We start from the raw sequence: 23,093 nt of genomic DNA, 5'->3' as shown, positions 1-23,093 counted from the left end.
CAGTTTTATAGTTCACCGGGCGATAAAATCGGTAAGGAAAGTAACACTTTAGTTTAGGGTCCAATTCTCACTATTAACTTATTAGCTTGCATCTTACTAGGATATTAGCTGTTTATTAGTACTTGCATCATATTTTATACATCAGGCTTTTATGGACAATATAGTATCATATAGTGAGGATATGGAGTTCACACTTGAGGAGTGGGGGAAAAAACACCTCAATTTTATTCCGAGGACTAAATTAAAGTAAATAAGTAAATAAAATAATAATAATAATAATGCAATTTGGTGCAGATGTTATTTAAAGGACCAAAAAAAGGATGAAATTGTTTGTAAAATCAAGTAAACCTAAGTTGCTTCTGTCCAGTAAGTGTTCATCTTGAAATATTACTAACAATATAAAAGTTATACATACGTTTATTTTATAAAAATCATTAAAGATTTCACTGCAAAAAGACATACCCCAACCTGAAGAGAGACATTTCTAGAATTATAATAAAATGCCTTTTACTTTTACTAAAATGTAATGTGAATCTTTCATGTCTTTGTAAGAAATTACAAATACAAATTTACAAATAAAGTTTCCCCGGGATATCATTTATAGCTAAAGTGTGCATTTTTTCCACTCTGTTTTCTATATCTTTCAGAGACAACTATGAGTTAACCATCTGTAGGCTAATTACACAAATCGAGAACTTGAGTAAAAGTACAGATACCCTATGGTTGTGACCAATGACAAACAAGTGGAAGTGTTATGGAAAACTGTTGGAAAGCATTCATTGCTTTTGCAATTCAGTTTTCAATTCCTAGCGATGGTGAAAATGCACACTTTAAACTTCCACACCTTTAAATTTCAAGCTGAGTCAGCCTAAACACTTGCAATCAGCACCAGAACTTACAGGAGGTCCAGGAGGTCCGGGTCTGCCCTGCGTTCCTTCGCTGCCCTGGAATAAAAAGACATTTCTTTTATTTACATGCGTAGCACAAACTCTGCCTCTCCAAACACAGTGTGTGATTGCATTGAGAGTCAGGGCCAACGCCATACGGCAGTGTTAGCAAATGGTGTGAATAATAACAGGATTCAGATAGAGCCTTTGGAAGTTGTGGATAGACTTGGTGCCCCTTAGCTCTTATTGGATTGGCTCTCAGTGGAGCCGACCAGCTGATGAAAACGGTGAAAAATGCCTCTATTCCTTTTCTAGTACATATCTGCACACTGCAGGGCACCGTACATGCTCGTCGAACACATCGAGCGGCATATTCACTATCTCCCGCTAACCGTTTGTGAGAGCATTACTCCAGCTGTTTATCAGACAGTGTGTGTGACTCATACAGATGCTGATGGGTCAAAGAATTATAATGTTGGGGAAAGTGAAAAACAGAAGATGTTTATCACGTTTTGTCTTTATCCCACTCTGAAATTCAATATAATTGCACAAATGATATCCATAATGGATGACATAATATACATAATTTTATTTTGTTTGGTCTTTAAGTAATGACAGCATTTACATTTTTGGATCATTATTTCTTCAATTCTCATGTTGTGCTACATGTTTGGAATAACATCATCAATTTTGAAGGTCCTTAATATTAAAGTATAATCTAAAATCTATAAAGTATAATAATAAAATCGTAAAGAAGAAATGATGACTAGATTATGCTTACCCGTTCTCCCTTTGGTCCTGCGGGGCCAACAGGTCCTGGTCTGCCAAGAAGTCCCTGGACGCAGAGGAACATGCGTAAGGATCATTTTGATTAGACACAACGTTGGGAAGAAAAAGATTGCCAAGGAAATAAACTAAGCCCCATATTGAAACCATGAAGCCATAATAACATTTCTTTTTATTGGGAGATCCTCACCGGTGCACCCATACGGCCTGTGGATCCAGGCAATCCTGGCACACCCGGGGTCCCCTGGAACAGAGGATTTCAGATCACAGCTCAAAACTCAACTTAAAACTCAAATCTCAAAAAAAAAAAAAAAAAAAAGTAGCGATAATAAATGTAATTCTGTAACCCCAGACCAGTCAACTGCGAGCTTGAGGCTAGACTTCAACAACATTAAAATGAAAATAATTGAGCTGAAAATAAATTCCTATTTTAATTCAAATAAAAATCCATTGGTCCAACTGTCTTAGACTAGCAAAATACAGTTCCATATAATGTTGGTATTGCTACAAATGCAGCTGGATAATTTTTTTAAATGTTTTTTATTGAATTTAAAGTTTCTTAAATGAAAGTTTCTTAAATTTGTATTTGTTTGTTGTCTTTCAATATTATTTGAAAACCTACAAAGTAAAAGTACAAAGTATTTCACTACCTAAAAGTAAAACCTAAAATGTATATTATACAATTATGCAATAATACAAGTTTCCCTGGTTTTTTTCTATATAAACCCTGACATGTTTGATTATACAATATGTAAATGTGGATAGGAGCAGGCTTCACTCAATGTATATACTTGTAAACTTTAAGAGTGCTGGCTTAGATAATTAGATAAAGTGGGAGAGAGGCCGCACTATGCATATATATACTTTATTTTGCACAGACGCGTTTCGGCGCGTGCCTTCTTCAGTGTGCAACAAAGTAATTATACAATATAAAATATGCTTGGTTCTCAATTTTTTTTTTATTAACTCATTAATTAATTCATTAATTAAGAAAGATGACAGACAGACAGACACACAGAAAATAAAGTGACTGGTGAAGCTGTATAGTAGTCAACCATGACGCATCGGACAGCTCCACTAACTATAACAGGATCCATTTAGTTATGTCGCATTGCACCAAGCCGCACACATACAGTGTAAACACAGTGTTATTCTGATAACTCACCTCATCACCCTTGTCCCCCATCGGACCAGGAAAGCCTCTCTCACCCTTCACTCCCTATATGATGACGAGACAGATAAACAATAGTTGAGACAGAAGTACACACTTTTGACTAAGTTTCTCTCTAAAGAATGTTCTCATAGATTATTAATGCTTTTCCTTTGGCCTCAGTTCTTGCCTGTCAATGAATGTCTCACATTCAGGCACTGCACTGTACTGTACTGTACATAAACTCATTTTTTTTGCTTTAATTGTTGCACCATTTATAGAATATTTACCTCACAAAACCTTGTTGTAATGAAGGAAATGCATGTGATTGTACTTCCAAAAAGAATTACAGCTAAAGGGAAGTCTGTGAATATACATACGAAGTTCTGTAGATGGCGCAAGCTGATAGGTCCTAACTCAGTTTGCTAGCGATCACATCGCTATCTACATAGTGAAGCTGATTGGTTGCTGTTGCATCGGCAGCCAATGAGCTGCGGCTCAACATTCAAATACTGGTAGTGTTGCTGTTAGCAGTGCAGTGCGCTTTCAGAAACCCTCCACCTTCCCCAGCTCCACCTGTATAGATCTTCTATGGGGGTTTATTCATGTATGATACATGTGCAGCAGCAGCAGCATGTCTTACATGCTCACAGCGATGTCTGTGAATGTATTGGCAAGTCTCTGTACTTGCTCTGCAGCAGTAGCATAGCAGATCTATTCTGCCAAGACCAAATACATTAACATTGCCATAACCATTACCATGCCAATCTCTCCAAGAATTGTCATGACAGAACTGGAGCTCATGTCTACTGATCACATGATTCTTTTCTCTAATCTGTGATTTAGGGTGGCTTACCTTCGGACCCTCTTTTCCGGGATTACCAGCTGGGCCCCGCAGACCCTGATCCCCCTGTTGAAGCCAACATAGAACGTAAGAAGCCAGATCCACAGGACAGACACAAGAATAAGCAGTGGCCAAGACTATTATTTGAACACTTGGAATACACTTGGAACACTTGGAACGCTGGAATACACTACACAACTTTATGATGTCCAGAGAAAAACTGGCCATCAAACAGTAAAAAACTGAGGACCATACAGTACCAGACTTTCTAATCATTCCGAACACAACAAACTCACACGATTAAACAAACATGGATTTGGATCTACAGATTACACTGAGTTAGAGATGAGTGGTGTCGTCAGTTGTTTTGTTTATGCTGAGGAGTCAAATATTGTGTTCTGTTAATGTACTGTTCTGTTCATTGTATTGTTATTGTATTTGTACTGTATGTTATTGCAACACTAGTAGATGGAGGGCCGCTTCGGTTTTAGTAGCGAAGCGTCATATACACTACGATATGTTCTAAAATTGCCTCAAGATATCAAACATGTTTTGACATCCTCCAACTGGATGGAATCATATTCTGTAGCCAAAAAAGAGTCTGCGCCCATCATACACTACACAATTGTCTTTGAAATCTGTCAACTCCGACTGAAAACTGGCCAAAAATCTGAGCAAAAGTCATGTAGTGTATTGCAGCCTTTAGGCCACATTTAAAGTATGAATGTCATCACGTCAGAGAACTTAAAAAAAAAAAAAAAAAAAAAAACAGGATTCATTATAAAGAAAGACAAAACAAGCTAATATTGCAAGCAAAACATTTCAAGTTATTGTAATTGAGGCGCAGAAAAGGGAAATTAGTTTGCAGATTTGGTATCTAATACAATAACTTTCATATATTTTTAAGAATCACTTTTGATACTACTTGGGGCTGTTCTAGAGCACATTTTTTAATCTTTATATTATATACACATGTATATAAAATGGACTGCAGAAATGTCTGGTGCATTTGTGTCTGCAAAACAAATCATTCATTGCATCAGCCAGAAAAGATGACAGCACTCAGTTCTAGAGAATCTCTTGGGGAGGGACAGAATATTAATTAGTGAGGAGATGAAATTGAAGCCATTTTTACCTTTTCTCCATCCATTCCTGGGATACCTAGAGCTCCAGAGGAACCTTTTTCTCCTTTCTGCCCTGGTAGTCCTGGTATTCTGGTCTGACACACACTGCAGGCGTTCTGTCAACATCACATACACACACACACACAGTAAGGTGCAGCAATCCAACTTTCTCTCCTTTAATCTCTTTCTCCTTCTGTTCAGATGAGCTCCGAATGCAACACATTTTAAAATGAAGCTTTCTCTTATATGTCCACAAATAAAAGAAAGGATCCGCCATTTAGAAATGCATGTGATTCAATGCAGATGAGAAACTTAATTTATTTGTCTGTGCTTTTTTTTTTTTTGCATAAAGAAATTTGAGCAAATTTGCATTTCAAATGCAAATATCGAGGTTTAAAATACATACCATAGATCTTAGTAAATTGCCAATGCATAAAACAGTGTAAATTATTGGTCTTCTGATTAGCTAATGATTCAACTTTTCCTTTGACATGGAATGCAGTTTTCTCATTGGAACCCTTTTATTTTGAGAAGTGATATTTCTATGACTCTGTGTCATAAAGCTTTCTTCCAGTTTCATTGGAGGATTCATTTTACCTCAATCTCATTTCCACTAAAGGACAACTGAAGTAAAACATGACACCGTTTACCACACTCTTCCTGTGGAAATACACTAAACAGACTCCAGTGTCCTTATTTGTGTTTATGAGCTCTACACACATTTATCTATTTCTGTATATTGACCTTAATTGCATATCTGTATAGAATTCATGTATGCTTTTATCAGCTTTCAGAGACACATTATGGCAGAGCAATCTAGCTTTGCACATTGCTAAAAAGCTAAAGGTCAAACCCAGAGATACAAACAACTTGATAAAAGGTATGCATTAGGGAAGTACTTTTTTTCCCTCAAAGGCCTTTTCCTCCAGATTTTAACCTTGTCAGCCTGATGCTTTCAACTCAATACATTTGCCCAATGATACAGAGAGAAACAGGAAAAGCAAAAGCGAAGGCGCTTTCAAAAGCAGTTTTAAACTCGGGGGCTAAGTAAGCAACCTTTTTCTCTTCTGCTCTTTAAAGAATGCAACTGTATAACCGGGAAGCGGAATCAAAGGTTTACCGTAATGGGTCGCAGGGATAGCGCTGACATTTCACACTGGATGCACTTTTCGCGCATGGTACGAGTGTATCTGAAGGTAGCAATTTACTAGTGCATTAGTCCAACCTGCTCAAAAAGTGTAGGATGATTCAGGAGGTGCATTTATATTTGTGTTCTTTGTGCAAGACTAGCAATTAGCAAAATAGCATGTGACCCTTTCTTTTACTGTCTATGATGTGACCTGATATAGCAGCTGAAGTTTAGCAAAACATTATTTGAAATATTTTGAAAAGGGAGAAAATGTAACAAAAACCTGCTTTGACATGTTTAGATTTGGCTATAAAAATATGTATCAGAGCTTCATTAAATAAATAAGAGGAATTCATATAAAGGAATAGTTTAGCCAACAAAATGTTGTTAGATGTTAGCAAGTACATCAGAGCTGCTCAATTCCATACAAAGTGAATGATGAATTATACAGCTAAATGCACAAAATTATTTGTAAAATCATAAAATGTATGTACTTTTATAGCATTTTTATGGTGCTTTTTTTGTCCTTTATTTTGTTGTTTTTGAAATTAACAGTATATAAATCATCCACATTTGTAGTGTAAAAAAAGAGCATCTTGAACATTTCACAGAAGACAAGTCATAATACGAGGAATGATATGAGTGTGATGACTTTCTGACTTTTTTAGCCTTGGTTGAATTATTAATTTAAAGCTAGAGCAGGCAGTGATTTTCATAAATATCATGAAACTCATCACGAAACTCCCATCAGATCCTGAAAGCAATCAATAAGTGGTCTAAATATTTCTAAAACACAAAACAAACAAAAAAACATATATCTTCTGAGGAAGTCTAAGGACCAAAAAATGTCCGTCCAATCATTGCATTCGGTCCAAATTGATTGATAGGATGTCCTACCTGCCTGTCAACCTGTATTTATACACTTCCGTTAACCCTGCTCCCATCAAGCTATCTATCTATCTATCTATCCATCCATCCATCCATCTCTACATCTTTGACTCCAGCTCCAATTCAAACTCTGTAGAACGCAGCCCTGCACTTGCTTGTTCTTTTGACATTCAAGTATGTTTTGATGCATTTCCTTTTCTTTGTGTATACATCTAAACTGGAGATGAACTACAGTACATTAGCTACTGTAAGTAGCTCAATGTGTTGTTGTGGTTGACAGTTCACTCCCAAGAATCTCAGAATTTCAGCAAATGGGCATTTATCTTGTCAGAAGTTTCTTGTCGCAAAGAGATGAATGAATGATGCCCAAACAGAAACATAAAGAGCAGTGTAGGAGGAAGACAGATCAGAATGTACTTATATGCACGAATTAAAGGGAGTGCGAAGAGTGAACGTTGAAAGAGTGTTTCTTTTTCTAAGCGCTGAATATACAAGAGTTTCAAAACAGCAATAGACAGCAATTAAATAATTTATAAAACACGTTTAAAAGTTACTCAGGCAAAATTGGGCTTTATATACCCTCTTACTATAGTCTGTCATTTGTGTTTTGTTACTCAGGTAGTATGTATAATAGGAAAGGCAATGCTTCTAAAATCTAGAGGGAATATAGAGGGAAAATAAGATTCCTCTAGGTAACACAGGGTAAGATCTGTCTTAAGATCCATACACAATCTCACTGAAGGGAACACAGTTTTAAATATCTGTTTAAATATCTTCGGTTTGAGATGTCAGGTTTCAAATTCTGCAAAAGTCTTTCTGATATGCATCTAAAAGGAAACTTTTTGGGGTGCATGAGGTCTAACTGCAAATTCAGCATCTTTTATTTATTTATCTTAGCACTGTTCACTAAAAATCATACTTCTAATGTTCAGTGTCCAATAGACTGCAGTAGAAATAAGTGCACAGGAGGACAGACAGTACCTTCATTAATGTCCCCATGTCTCCCACAATGGGTAGTGCTGTCTGAAAGGGAAACATTATTTAGAGCAGCATTAAGTACAACATCAAAAATGAGATGCAACACAAATATTTATTATATTCTCCATCAAGTGCAATGTCAACTATTTTCATTAGCGGAGCAAAAACAAACAAAACGTCTGTGCAACTCATGTTTATAAGACTGTTACGAAATAAAATGTTACGAACCGGTTCTCCGGGAGGTCCAGGGGGTCCTGGTCTGCCTTGTGGGCCTGGAGGTCCCTTTCAGATTAAGAAACACATACATGTATGAATATAAGAATATTCAAGGTATTTAAGAATTCTTCAAATAATATAATTCATAGCCTACATATAAGAATGTACATAGTGGGCTATGTCCACCTTTTGACATGATATGCTTGCAAAGATTTAAAAGCACTTCTCACCATATTTCCTGGCAATCCAACAGTTCCTGCAGGTCCACGAGGACCCTGTGAAAATAACACCATCATGTTAATTCCCGTCCTTGGCTTCATCATATTCAACACAATCTAGATTCAATCTCTGTGTTAACTTGTTTAACTTCTAGAAAAATATATAATATTGAGGTATAAATATATTATGCACAGTGACAAAATTTACATGCTTTGTTTACATTTTTGGATGTAAATTAATCCTTTACCTGAAATCCTGTTTCCCCTTTAGGTCCCATCAGACCCTATAAAAATAAAATGAAAAAAATAAAATAAAGCCATTTCCTATTAATCACTACACTTATTTTATAATACTATTGTTTTCAGTGTGACATGCATTTACTAAAATGCTAAACTCTAAAGCTACTTGGAATGCTTTTATATAGTTGAGTGCACTGTCCCTTTAAATGAAGACTATTTGAGTGTTTGTGAAGGACAATGAAGTTAAAATTCAAATCAAACAGGTACATACAGGGGGTCCGGTGATTCCAATCCCAGGTTCTCCTTTCTCTCCAGGATCTCCAGGTACTCCAGGTACACCTCGCTCACCCTGGCAGAGAGAACCACCGGAAAAAGTTCATACAGCTAAACTAAATAAACTCGGGTTGAGCGAGTCCAAAATTCAGTACTCGTGTCAAAATTCAGTCAAAAGTAATGACAGTTTATGCAATAAGACTTGGCTGAATAATTATTGTGGTTTAAAATTAATTTGTTTCCACAGCAACATCATAAACATCTTCAGCCATTATCTAGTAATATATTTAAAATGAAACATTTACAAACAGATGCTTACACAGCAGTAAAAAAACAAAAAGAGATTTAAGTGTTTAGCATAAGCAAATCATTTATGACAGCATGAAACTGGTTTAAAGGAATGTTCTGGGTTCAATACAAGTTAAGCTCGCTACAGACAATTTCAACTTGTAACTTGTTTGTACCTGCAAACACCATTTTTCATTGTTACAGAAATGATATTCTCTGGTAATCAACAATGTCACTGATGAACCCAGAACTTTCCTTTAAATTATTCACATCGCAGTGCTGATATTTCTTATCACACTAATAAAAAAAAAGAAGAAAAAGTGGACTAAAAGACATAGCGAAGCACAGCACAGGGTAATATGACTGATATGAACTCTGGGGCTGTTACTTTGCAGATAAACTTCACAAGCGCAAAATGGAATACTAAAATAAATAAAAAAAGTTCACAGTAACCAACCTTAGGACCCCGTGACCCCCGTGGACCAGACACGGCCTCCTCCTAGAGCAAAACAAGAGATGAAATACAAACTCAAATGAATACCATGTCTTAGAACTTACGTAAGATTCTCTTTCAGACACAAGTAATGAACTGAGAAACGTTTATTGAAATAGTTGTCTGTAAAATCTCTGAAAATCAGTGTTCAGGAATACTAAAAGTAGTGATGCTACTAAAGCCATAAAATAACGAAACAGAGAAAGAATATATATATATATATATATGTATATATGAAAACTTATGAGTTACTGTCAGGCTACTAAGCAAACTACTTTTTCTAAACCACTTCAAATTAGTAGCTTATTGCTTGACAAGATACATTTTTACATTTTCCTCAACATCGCTAAATATTGCATGGCCTTGTTTTGACAGCAAATTTTGAATTTTTTCTCAGTGTGATTTGCAAGTGATACTGTAGGCGCCGACAGTGCAAAATAGTTACAGTAAGCATTATTTGCTATACACCACTGATGGAAAATTGATTTTTGTGGTCAGCAAGAATTAGATTAGCAAGTAGTTTTCGCATTGCAGACTTTTTGCATCCCGTGAAGTCGTAATACAGGATACTGTTTTTCAGGATATAGTGAACTGATTAAATAAACACAGCAAGGCCTTTTTAAGAAGTTGGATTAAATGGAAAAGTGTGTTAAAAGTAGTAATAATAATATAAACATCCACTTTCACAATCCAAATGGATCAAGTTGAAAGTTTTTTTTCCCTTCAATTTAAAATCTGTAATAATATCATTATCATTATTAATAATAATACTAGTGCAGAATGAGACCAGGAATGTGCATTAAACTGTGAATAGTGTCAGTTTTGATTTAATTCGTTCACTCATGAATTTCTCTTTTTCTCTTTTCAACTAAAACAGAAATGATGAAGGTGGCTGATGACTTCATTCTATATTGATTTCAGACCAACAAACCATCATTCATCAGACTAACAAGTGCTCTGTCTGCCCACCACCCATCTGTCTATATGCTTCATGTTGGATGTCTTGCCACCATTACAGTTAATATGCAGTTTATCTCCTTCTCTCGCAAACAAACGTAATTTCTTAGGTCAGAGTCCAGCTGGCATCTAACTAGCATGAAAACTGTGAAATCAAATCTGTCGATTGACCCCTTTCACATTTCAGGGTTTTTCAGAAGCAGAAGTTGTCATAGTTGGGTCTAGAGTTCTCAACGGGTCGGGTCGGCCCGACAAACCCGACGGGACCCGCGGGTTCGGGTCGAAAATATAATCAAATGACTCGGGTCGGGTCGGACCTCGGGCTTAATCTTTTCCGCTACAATGAACGAGTTAGACTTGGCTTTTTATCTATAACAGGAACAGAAGACGCCGCTCAAATCGTTCCTTTGCAAGAAGGACGTTTTTGCTGTTTTGCCGACCGGATACGGTAAGAGTCTAATCTACCAGTTAGCTCCGCTGGTAGCTAAGTGTATGGGGCTTATTGTTGTGATTGGTCGTAGTGTTATCCTATTGCGTGCAGTGAGATTTTCAAATGCATGCTTGGTGCCGCCCCTCGAGCTGGACGATTTTCATTAGTCGACGCCAGACCATTAATCGTTTAGATTTAGGTCTGGATTTCCAGGCTACTATAGCGGTGAATGAGAGACTACATTAAATAATTTTTTGGTATCCATTTGCTCAAATAGCAAAATAAATAATCCACAATAGTGTTTTCACAACTTTCAAAAGAGGAAAAAAATAGAGAGAGATTGATAACGGCAGTCAAAAGAGTGACCAATAGCAAACTACAACCATCAATTACCCAATCAAGTCTTTTTTTTTTTTATTTTATTCGAGAAGCAGTTTCACTTGGATATACGTCACAATAGGGAAGGAAAGTTGATCGTAACTTCTGTTTCATGGCAACTTTAAATAGTAATGATCGTACTACATCACAAACTAGAAATGTGACTCTATAACATCCCAGAATCTATTAGCTCTTTCTGACATGTTGTCTCCCAAAAAATGAGACAAGTTTAAATTGAGATTTCGGAGAGATTGAAGACTGGTAACTTGGCCAATCTGAGCACAGTCTGAGACATTAGTCGTGTTTCACTTCGTGTGCAAGTTACTGCGAACTGAAAATACGCCAATTTCGCAAAAAAGTTTTTACACTTGCGTGAGGGTTTTTCAGGCAATTCGAAAAAGGAATATCCGAAAAACTGCATTAGAAACAGTTTTTCCTATATACAGGTCACCTGGAGTACGTAAAAGTTGCTCATTCTTTAAAGATGGCATGGTATGTTTGGACAGAAGACAAGACAAGGTTCTTTACAAAAGAATTACAGGAATAATGGATTCTAAACAACAAAGAAATGCCACAATTTATCAAGACCTGGAAACAAATAGGAAGAAGAAACACCCAGAACACCTCATACGTGGCTGGTCCCAAGTATAAAGGTCTTTCCTATGTCTCAATCGATTAAAAAAAAGGGCTAGTGCGATGGCTGCGATATACGTAAACCTACCAACATCCGTTCGGAATGACTTATCGCAAGAGGAAAAAAACATGTTTTTGTCGCATCACATTGGTTAATGGAAACTATGGAAGCTTGTTTCCGCCACAGAGTGAAAAATAAAAAAGGTAATTGCGACTTTTTAACCTCACAATTCAGACTTTTTTTCTCACAATTGCAAGTTTTCATCTCATAATTCTGACTTTTTATCTCAGAATTACGTGATATAAAGTCGCAATTGCAGGTTATAAAGTCAGAATTGCGTGATATAAAGTCGCAATTGCGAGAAATATCCTTGAAATTCTGACTTTCTTTCTCAGAATTGCATGTTTATATCTCGCAATTTTTACTTTATTATACGCAATTGGGAGATATGAAGTCAGAATTGCATGATATCTCCCAATTGCGTATTATAAAGTCAGAATTGCGAGACATAAACATGCAATTCTGAGAAAGTTTTTTCTTTCGCAATTGCGACTTTATTTCACGCAATTCTGACTTTATATCTCGCAATTCTGACTTTATATCTCGCAATTGCGACTTTATTTCACGCAATTGCGACTTTATTTCACGCAATTCTGACTGAAAACCAAGATGCCGGACACTGAAGCAAAAACCTTTATTTGCTGTCATTTAATCTCACAGGTGTCTAAGAGAAACAACCAAGCTATTTAACAGATCTGATTGGTGTTTTCTCTCTCTCATGAACAGGTGACAGGTGTTCCATTAGGATAGTTTTACCAAAGCGGTGTTTTAGCATGAACAGTTTTTCATTGTCACAGCTGAAAACAAGGAGCTGTCATCAATAACCCCGGCTGCTGGCGGACCAAGAATGTGCAGCAATGTCTCGCATTAGCTGTTGCATATATATACAGGCATATTTACGTCATTGTCAGTGTGCCTGAGCTGTCACCAACGCGGTGGGATTGTCGGGTAAGTGTAGAGTGATATTCTGTTTGTGTCTATAAGAGGTGCTGAAAGAGAAGATATTGAGTGGGGAACATGCAGATGACGTGAAAGAGAAACACAGGAATGGTGTTGTGTACCTACCCCAGTGCAAAGTCCGACAGAGCAGGGCTCTCCAGGTTCACCCTTTAGGCCCTCGGGGCCTATCGGTCCCGGTGCTCCGCCTGAATCACCCTGCAAACACACACCGACAGCTGGCATTTAGAGACGCTGTCACCTCCGGTTTGTCACTTGACAGGTTGAGGAGCACCGCACAAATGCACACACATGCCCGCCTTCACACGCACATACAAAAACAAGAGCTGGACGTAAATATCACAGACATCCGGGGCAAATGCCACCAACCTGGAATCACCTCTTGCAGCTTTAGAGGCTAAAAAAGCTCACTAAACATCCGCTACGCTGAACTCACTCACGTCATTGAAAATGCTGTAATGATTGTGAGATATTGAAAGCATTTTCGCCAATCGACTTTCTAACAATAACTTACATTTTTGCGGTCGAAGCAAAAATGAATGAATCAAACATATTAGTATTATTATTGGAGGAACATTAAATGCACTTAAAGGGTTAGTTCACCCAAAAATGAAAATTATGTCATTAATAACTCACTCTCATGTCGTTCCAAGCCCGTAAGACCTCCGTTCATCTTCGGAACACAGTTTAAGATATTTTAGATTTAGTCCGAGAGCTTTCTGTCCCTCCATTGAAAATGTATGTACGGTATACTGTCCTGGGGCCGTATTCACAAAGCATTTTATCTTACCACTAGGAGTACTCCTAAATCGCACTAAAAGATTTTAGCTAGGAGTTTTCTCTTAAAAGTTATTCACAACGCTTTTCAGGCCTACTCTTAGTAAAGAAAAATGACAACTCCTAAACTAAGAGTGAGTCTTCGTTGCTATGGATGACGTCATTACTCATGCACGAGCTTGACTGAAGTGACCACCTTGATTGGTTGATTGCAACGCGGGAATGATTCCAAACACCTCCCGTACGATGATGAGTGACAGGTGACAGGTCTGAGAATGCGTGCGCTACACAAGTAGTGCGAAGGACGGAAGATGATGAATAACTGAATAGCCTAAATGAATAAACAGTAAGGCAAAACAAATAGCCTAGTAGCCTAATGAAACATATGGATTGATGCAATATCTTTGCAACATTATTGAATTAATCTGTCACTATATGCCTCTGCCTACGTTTGCAAAGAGAAGAACATTTTAATTTGATTCACAATGAAATGTTACAATTAGTTTACATGCAATGAGTAGCCTAGTTTTGGTTGTTGTTGGTGGCGTAATTGCAGCCCTAGTTATGCCTACAATGCTAAATTGTTCCCTCGCGATTGGAAGCTCCTGTAGCCGCCGCGTACGCATTTCAAAACATCGCAACGTGAAATGCCACAAAAAGCGGTTTGTGAATAGGTCTTAGTGAGTTAGGAGTCCTCTCGACTTCTTTTAAGCTGTCCCAGTCTTAGGTGCTACTTTTAGGGCTAAAATGCTTCGTGAATTACTCTTAGTCAAAAAAATTAGGAGTCCTAAAGTTACGAGTGACACGCCCATTATTTTTAGGAGTTGCTCCTAAATTCGCCAGTTAGGAGCTACTTTTAGCCTTAGGCCCCTGAAAAGGTAATACAGACATCATCAAAGAAGCGCTACGCAGTTACACTACGTGAACTAACTCGAGGCCCAGAGAGAAGGAAATGAATAGTGAAATAAAGTCGTTATTTTTGTTTGTTTTTGCGCACAAAAAGTATTCTCGTCGCTTTATAAACTTAAGATTGAGCCACTGTAGTCACTTGGACTACTTTGATGATGTCTGTATTACCTTTCTGGACATGGACAGTATACCGTACATACATTTTCAATGGAGGGACAGAAAGCTCTCGGACTAAATCTAAAATATCTTAAACTGTGTTCCGAAAATGAACGGAGGTCTTACGGGCTTGGAACGACATGAGGGTGAGTCATTAATGACATAATTTTCATTTTTGGGTGAACTAACCCTTTAAGGCCCCTTCCTGCCATAATGCAATATCTTAGTCTACTAAGACATGAGATCAAAATATATACAGTATACAGTAATAATAAAATAAAATGCACAAAATACTTAACATACTTTTTTCAGCAATTGAAATATAATAAAATATAAATGTAAACAACTTAAATTCAAAAAGTAGCAATTAACTGAAATAAAGAGTAAGTTGAACTGAAATAAAACCAGCTTAACAAAAAAGAAAAAGACAAAAACAACAAAAGCACATCAAATCATTAAACCTTAAAAAATAAAAGGAAAAAAATAAAATAGACCATTCAGAAGATTAATACATATAACAGTATATAAATAATACTATAATAGTCTATAAATAATACAAAAATAAATAACACTGATACACGATAGTTTTAGTGGAAGACTGACCAACTGAAAAAGACATTTTGCATAATCACTTATTTTAATTATAAGTTTATTATTAAGTCCTCAGGTTCTGTCACTAAAAGTAATAATAAATAAATAAATTTGCTAAGTGTGTACCCATTCTTTAGTTCTTTAAATCATCTGAGGTTCAGTTTTGCTATAGGCCTTCAGATCAGAGGTAGTAGTGTACTTTAGACTGGATATCTTATCCAGTTTCATTATGCTTTCCCGTATCTCTACACACACTGCATTTTGACTTCCAAAGAACCCCAATAAATCACAAACATAAAGCAATAATTCTTTGAGATATCTCAAGTAACTGAAACTATTCCAGCATACAGCTTTTATCCGCTTACAGCTGGTGCAAACTGTCGAAATGTACAAGCAAAGCACAGCTCAGTGAAGCCTAATGTGAACATGACCTTCTACACGTGCAGAAACATGAAAAATATCACGCTAGAAACATGTGGCCCCGGTCACAGCGTACTTCCAAACGCACAATGCTCTTGCGTACCTTTTCTCCTTTCATTCCGTCTTTTCCAGACAGTCCTGGCTGACCGGGAGAGCCCTGAAAAAAAACAAAAAACCGAGGAGTGATAAGACACATGCCTATCAGCTTTAGCAGTTCCTTCTTTTTCTTTTTGGATTTGATCCCTAACATCCCCCATCCCTGTGTCCCCATCTTTTTTGGGATAAAGGCAGATGCTTGTTAGCAGAAGCAGGTGCCGAGAACAGATTGTGATGCTGATGCTGTTTCCTCCCACATGTAGAGAACTCAGATGTACCCGTCCCTGCAAATTAATTTTCAGATTACTGATTGATTACTGATTGTCTGTGCAACAATTTACAGCTCAGCATCCTCGTTTTTCTCGTCTCTGTTATTTATACGCGCATTGTCTTTTTCCTGTGTGTGAGCGAGAGTGGGAAAAACTAAAAGGCTGTGGAGAGCGTGATGAAAATGAAACTAGATTTTTACGTTTTCATGGAGTGTTTGCCCATGCAAAATTCCCTGTTATTACGCTAAGCTGTTGTAGATGATTGCGAGAGCCTTGCAATGCGGGTTGCTTAGATATTCTGAGGAGTGTTTAGTGCGCTATGTGATTGCTAGGGTTTTCTATGTAGTCAAAAGAGTTAATCCCCAAGTCTCTACACTCTTAAAAAGCGTCTTTATTGACATATGATTCAATGAAGAACCTTTAAAGCAGGGGTCACCAAACTCAGTCCTGGAGAAAACCTGAGAAACCTGAGAAAAATCCTGTAAGTTTTCCTCATAATCTTCATTTCTTTTCGACTGAAGAAAGAAAGACATGAATATTTTGGATGACGTGGGGTTGAGTAAATTAATTCTGAAGTGAACTACTCCAAAAACAGCCAAATGATTAGGGCCGATTATATCCTGTCAATCAAATGGGGACGGAAAAACATGTCAGACTGCAAATCATACTCTGTGTGAAGCCTTTTGTGTTGAATTGAGGGCTGTCAAAGTAAAGGCAACAACAATAAAAATAGCAGTGATAAAGTAGGCTCTATTTGACCCTATGAATCACCCGTAGATCAAGCCAGGGTTGCCAGGTCCGCGTTTTTTCCTACACCAAACATTATTTGTAACACGCCTCCCATCCAATAATCGCAGAGCTTTGTTCTGTTACTTCTGATGAGAAACAAAGTCTCTGTCCACTGTATCACAAAATTCAAACAATAAATGCAGTTTTTTTGCACTCTTAAATGTGGCCCTTAAAAAGTATTTTCTTCCACTTTAATACAAGTTAGCACAAAAAAAAACATGCATTAACATTAAAAGATATGTTGAAAGACATCAAAATGTATCATGTATCTGCTCAATCTGTGTTTCAACCACGTAAACAACTTGTGAACAAAGTGTCCCTTAACATTGCATTTATCTCAGGAAAGTTTTCCAGTGTTCACAGTTTGTTAGTGAGCTATGAAAACTACCATATGTGCAAATTGAGTGAAAACTTGAGTGTAATTATTATATCTGAAAATAAATAGCAGTTGACTATAATAGTTTGGGCTCTGTTGATAAGCGTAATACAATATTATAATGTACATAATGAGAAGGTTCCCTGTATAGTTTATTTGTTGTTGTTTTCCCCTAAAGAAAATCAAACAGAAATGTAGCAATTCGGTGCATGTAAAAAAAAGAAAAGAAAAAAAGGTTCTTATATGGCTTTGCTGCAAACCTTTATTTTTAAGATTGTATGATATTCTGGACCCAAAATATGTCTCAAGTTGCAACATTCAAGGTATTTTAATATGCATTTTACAAAGCGGTGCAGGAAAAGTTGAGAGGCTAGTTGTTTCCTGCTTACCGGGTCTCCTGGAAGACCACGGAGGCCAATGGGACCAGGCTGACCCTCCTTTCCCTGTAAGAACACAAAAAAACATCTTCAGATCTTTTCATACGAGCAGTATGACCTTATTTCAGATCAAATGAAAAACTCTTGCTTCAGGTGATTTTGTACCAGCTGTGAAAATTGTAGCATTTTGACTGCTTGCTATTCTGAGAGGTCCCTATCTGTGCCCTAAACTAAAATGAAGGCCACAATCAGCTACTTTTTGTGACTGATCCCATTTAACCCAGCAAGAACTGGTTGCAATAAGCCACCCGTTAGACACTGGTCAGTAAATCAGCGAGATCATGGCAGAGCTGCTCTCTTGCTGGTCAACCATGTTGAAAAGGTCAACAATAATTCCATCATACTAAACGTAGAACGACTTTAATGTTCTTTCTGTCTTGGTCAAATCCCAAGATGTCACAATGGAGGGTTTACGGAGACAGGAGGTTCATACCTCAAGTCCTGGTGCCCCTGACAGTCCAGGCAATCCACGAATGCCCTTTATGAGAGTAAAAAAGGAGAGAAATCAATCTTTCTCAGAAAATGTTGCCATTTACAAGAACATTTCGGAATAGATATTATAATGAAAGCAAAGGGAAAGATTCTGCATTACAGAAACAGAAATAACAGACATTTTCATAAAAACACATTTGGATAGACGATTTTTACTTTATTTTGCATTACACACTAATAAAGTTTAATTTCTCACATAATTTCTCACTAACATGCTGACTGCTTTACAATCTGTTCCCCTGATGTGGATCATGACAAACATTGCACAACATTTGGTCACACTTTATTTTAAGGTGTCCGTGTTACAGTTTAATTAAGTACTGAGTATTAATAATTAACTACATGTACTTACTATAGGGTTAGGATTAGGGTTAGTTGCATGTAATTATGCATAATTTATAGTTATTACTACAGTAACTACATGTAACGTGTAACAAGGACACTGTCAAATAAAGTGTTACCCAACATTTTTTCACAGGCTTTATTTACCTGTATCCCTTGTGAGCCTTCAGAACCTTTTTCACCCTAGTGAAAGAAGAGAAAATGCTGAACGCAATGCATGAAATCACAAGATTGTTCAAGAGGACATGAGACTTCCAGGGTCGAAAAAAAAAATGTGTGTCCATGCTTTTAAAATACCTTCTTATAAAACCTCTACTAACATCTGACGGATCAAAGAGAAAGCCGGACTGAGCGTTTTGATTGGCTGTCCATTGTATTGCTTAAAATATAGCTTTTATATTTTCCTTTTTTTGGAGACAAGACTTTTAAACACCATCCGGCAGTAGTTAAACCTTTTAATGATCTTACAAACTGTTGTGGATGCTTGACAAATGATGGTAATGTGTGGCTACTAACCTGGTCTCCTTTTTCTCCTTTCTGGCCTTTATCACCTCCTTCCCCCTCATAGATTATAGAGAGCGGAAACAAAATAATGCATAGAGGTTATTAATGGAAGAAATGCTTAATTATATTTCTAAAGTACACAGTGCAAATGCATTTATGCCACCCCTGAGCAGCATTAAACATTCAGTGTAAATGCCATTTCAGAAGAGCCTCAGTGCCACCTTTGCCGTGTACATTTGGCATCAGACGCCGCTGTATTTCAAAATATTTCAATGTTATAAAAAGCCTAACATCTAAACTTACAGGTCCAGCAGGAAGTCTCAGTCCATGTGCTGTCATGACCTGAATAAAGAAAAAAGATGATCTTTAATATTGATGTCAACTTATGCTGTTGCAGAAAACCATCATGAGAGGCAATTGACTGCGGGGTACATGTGCTAGAATGATCCCATCAGTTATGATTTAATGTTTTCTCACGCTCTGCTCTTAGATCTCAGTTCATTGAAAACCTCAACATCTCCACACAAGAATAAAACAGAAGCTTCCTCTCTCTCTGTCTGGATGGCCTCTATGTGAGAGATTAACATTAATCCAGGGCTTATGACATTTAAAATGCCAAGAGCCTTTTACTGCAACAAGAACCTCGAGAAAAACAGACCCTCTTCAAGGCACATGGAGGTGAATTCTGAATCTGCTTTATGGCTTTCCATTTACCCATTAACTACCAGTGCTCAGCAGGGTTTAGTAGCCCGTCAATCATTCTGACGGCTTTCAGTCAACGGTGAAAGACAGATCGTTTCGTTGGATGTATCTGCGGATTCATCTACTGTCTTTCACGCGGTGTAAAACAACCATGAATAAAGATGAAACAACAGGAGGCCGGATGTAACTTCAAGACAAAGTTGGTCTAGAGAACAAAATGTTGATTTTTTTCTTGTTCATTGTGATGAATAAAAGCATGCAAAATATATGAGCTCAGCTCCCAAACCTATAGTGAGATTCATAGCTTTATAATCCCTGCATAGGAAGTTGCCTTCTAAGACATCCTAAGTGAAATGGAAACACTGGACTCACAAATGATTCTAACACAGTTCAGTGTTAGAATGTTAATGACACAATACTGTAAACATAAAAATATATTGCACACAAATATTGGGCAATAATTTTTTATGTAATTTTAAGAACTTTTTTTAAACAAAAAATTAAACATACTGAATAGTTTCATAAAATACGGAAAATAACTTTGTGATTCTCTCTTTGTCTTTTGTCGTCCGATTACAATAGCAGACAGCAGCAGACCTGTGTATTAGGCTGCTGTCACTTTAAGACCGAATGCACAAATCCAATATATTGACTGACGAGCATCTGATTTTCTCCCTATTGTTTACGTTCACCAAACGTAATGCCAAAATTACCGGATCTTAGAAGATTTAGATCTCTTGCAACTTTAATAACTTCTCAAGCACATTTTACCTTTTATTTTCTCATTCACCCACGTTTCTTTAACGCTCAAACGTGTCAGTTACTTTAAGCAGTCATGTCGCAAGCCATTGACATGGTTTTAAGATTTCAGAAAGCAACAAATGAAAATAAAATGTTGGTGACTGTTCGGTTGCATTTTAAGATCTTTGAAACGTGGATTTAAAGGAGAACTCCGGTCAATTTTAACATTGAGCTCATTTTTTTGTACATTTGGAGTGCTGTCAGTACAGAGAACAACGACAAAAATCGGTGTTGCCTACACCGTGTTATCCTCGTTTTAAAATTTGCACCCTGTTGACTTCAATGGGGCAAGTTTTAAACCTGCTTTTAGGCTCTTAACATCCTTGATGTGTCATTACAAGTGCACAGGTCATGTGAGTGATTCCTTCGGAGTGAACGCGGGTGAATCTGACTGCAGTAGATGTGAAAGAAATATATAAAAAATGATGTTTATTCAGCCAGCGCACATACCTGTATTTACATCCTGTTTTCCGTCGAAGTCCACAGTAATCGATTGTCGAGTTCACGCGCATAGGTTTAGTACCTATGATCAGGCGCGTGAACTCGACAATCGACTACTGTGGACTTCGACGGAAAACAGGATGTAAATACAGGTATGTGCGCTGGCTGAATAAACATCATTTTTATTCATATCTTTCACATCTACTGCAGTCAGATTCACCCGCGTTCACTCCGAAGGAATCACTCACATGACCTGTGCACTTGTAATGACACATCAAGGATGTTAAGAGGCTAAAAGCAGGTTTAAAACTTGCCCCATTGAAGTCAACAGGGTGCAAATTTTAAAAAGAGGATAACACGTTGTAGGCAACACCGATTTTGTCGTTGTTCTCTGTACTGACAGCACTCCAAATTTACAAAAAAAATGAGCTCAATGTTAAAATTGACCGGAGTTCTCCTTTAAGACTTTTAAACGCCAATTAAGGCCTTATTTTCACATTTACAAATTTAAGACATTTTAAGGATCCGTGGAGACCTTGTATTTTAATATACTTAAAAAAACTGTTGTACTGCTTAATATTTTTTTGGAAAATACTTTTAATCATCCCTGCTGAGTATTTTATTTTTCAAATCTTTCAATTTTACTGACCCCAAGCTTTTTGAACAGTAGTGCAAGTAAAATTTCTTGCCACATGGTATGGCATAATTACTACTAGTGCATATTTATACATTTAGATTTTGTTCGCCTCTGTCAGTCAGTCATCTTAGATCATTTTATTTAAGGATAAAAGTGATACTGCCTTGAATTATGCCAAAATTACAGCATCTTAGAAGGCAGCTTACTTTTGCCATTGTCAGCGTCAGCAGTGAAACTAATTTATGTATAGGTAGGCAGCTCACAAGGTTTTAAAAAAAAGAGCTTTGTTGTGCAATGCATCATCATAAAACAAGTAAAAAAGAAAAAAAGAAAAAAAAAGAAACAATTCATTGAAGTCAGTTGAGCACAACCATACATTGACTTGCTCTAGTCTGAGCTCAGAAAAACAGCTAATTACCATTTAACAAGAATGCAATTAAAATCTTGAAATGGGATTTAGGTTACAGTTGTTCAAAGATTTTTTTTTTTCCTTGGACAGAAAAAAAAAACATTAATTACACATCCTTAATTAAAAGAGAACTACCTCTAAACAACATGCTCCATTCAGAGCCAGTTACAATCAAATTACAAACTAAAGAGGAAACCATGAGAGAATAATCAAACTCTTAAAAGCCAGTTCATATTTGAGTCACCCATCATCGTAATTAGCCATTTCAGAACAGGAGAAACAACAAAAAAATATTCTTTAGTCTTCCTCAATCTTTGTAAATTGGTTTAAAAGGGCCACAGTCATCTCGCTTTTCCCATTTAGCTAGAGATTCACACAGCAGGCAGCATCAATTGATTTTGTGCCCTGCTGTCAAATCGCACCTCTCTCCCCCCCCTCTTTGATTTAATTGACACCGGCGATGCTGTTCCAAACCTGCAAATTTCTTGCTAAGTGCGACCAGAAAGCTTTCGGCTTCCCGGCTTTCAAAGGTTTTCTTATTAGTGGCCAGTCAGCAGAGATGAAGCTGATGAACAGTGCTGAATTGATGCAGTACACTCTCCACTGTCCGTACTAGGAAATATGCTGGTGCTGGTAGTTAATTTCAACTTGGATGAATATAAAAATACAGAATGAACAAGAAATAAAGAAATCTTATATTGCGTTTTCATGTGGATGCGTCTTCCCGGATGTATGAAAGTGAGCGAATTGTTCTCATTGATCATGTGTCTTTTCAAATAAGCATCGAAGTTCAAATTAAATTGAATTTATTATGAAAATTAAGCATTGAACGCTACAGGGTTCCTTTTAGAGAAAGTCATTTAGGTGATCTTTTAATGAAACATGGGTAAGAAAATGTGAAATTATTAAGCAGAATATACAAGAAATTGATAATCGAGTTAATCAAATATCTGCATTTTAACATACTCTACTGTTTCAAAGTTTGGGGTCAGACTTTTTTTTTTTTTTAAGGAAT

The 23,093-nt window shown here is 36.9% G+C and overlaps 1 protein-coding gene across 5 annotated transcripts in view; it reads right to left on the bottom strand.

Moving 5' to 3' along the window:
• The window catches only part of LOC311279387 (uncharacterized protein), a 190,672-nt gene that overhangs the window by 30,086 nt on the left and 137,493 nt on the right, over window positions 1-23,093 (bottom strand). For 4 of the 5 annotated variants that reach the window (XM_084390838.1, XM_084390839.1, XM_084390840.1 and 1 more), the window contains 19 exons: window positions 19,392-19,430; window positions 19,101-19,145; window positions 18,732-18,767; window positions 18,184-18,228; window positions 17,703-17,756; window positions 15,887-15,940; window positions 13,039-13,128; window positions 9,479-9,520; window positions 8,732-8,809; window positions 8,469-8,504; window positions 8,233-8,277; window positions 8,015-8,068; window positions 7,790-7,831; window positions 4,803-4,907; window positions 3,680-3,733; window positions 2,839-2,892; window positions 1,864-1,917; window positions 1,669-1,722; window positions 900-944 (listed from right to left, as the gene is read on the bottom strand). In XM_084390838.1, coding sequence (XP_084246964.1) covers window positions 900-944; window positions 1,669-1,722; window positions 1,864-1,917; window positions 2,839-2,892; window positions 3,680-3,733; window positions 4,803-4,907; window positions 7,790-7,831; window positions 8,015-8,068; window positions 8,233-8,277; window positions 8,469-8,504; window positions 8,732-8,809; window positions 9,479-9,520; window positions 13,039-13,128; window positions 15,887-15,940; window positions 17,703-17,756; window positions 18,184-18,228; window positions 18,732-18,767; window positions 19,101-19,145; window positions 19,392-19,430 — 1,026 coding nt within the window. The remainder of the gene's footprint in view (window positions 1-899; window positions 945-1,668; window positions 1,723-1,863; window positions 1,918-2,838; window positions 2,893-3,679; window positions 3,734-4,802; window positions 4,908-7,789; window positions 7,832-8,014; window positions 8,069-8,232; window positions 8,278-8,468; window positions 8,505-8,731; window positions 8,810-9,478; window positions 9,521-13,038; window positions 13,129-15,886; window positions 15,941-17,702; window positions 17,757-18,183; window positions 18,229-18,731; window positions 18,768-19,100; window positions 19,146-19,391; window positions 19,431-23,093) is intronic. The other variant, XM_084390841.1, reaches the window with a different exon arrangement.

The sequence above is a fragment of the Rutilus rutilus genome (genome assembly GCF_951802725.1).
Source record: "Rutilus rutilus genome assembly, chromosome: 20".
Classification (NCBI taxonomy): Eukaryota; Metazoa; Chordata; class Actinopteri; order Cypriniformes; family Leuciscidae; genus Rutilus; species Rutilus rutilus.
This window is presented reverse-complemented; position numbering and strand designations above follow the sequence as displayed.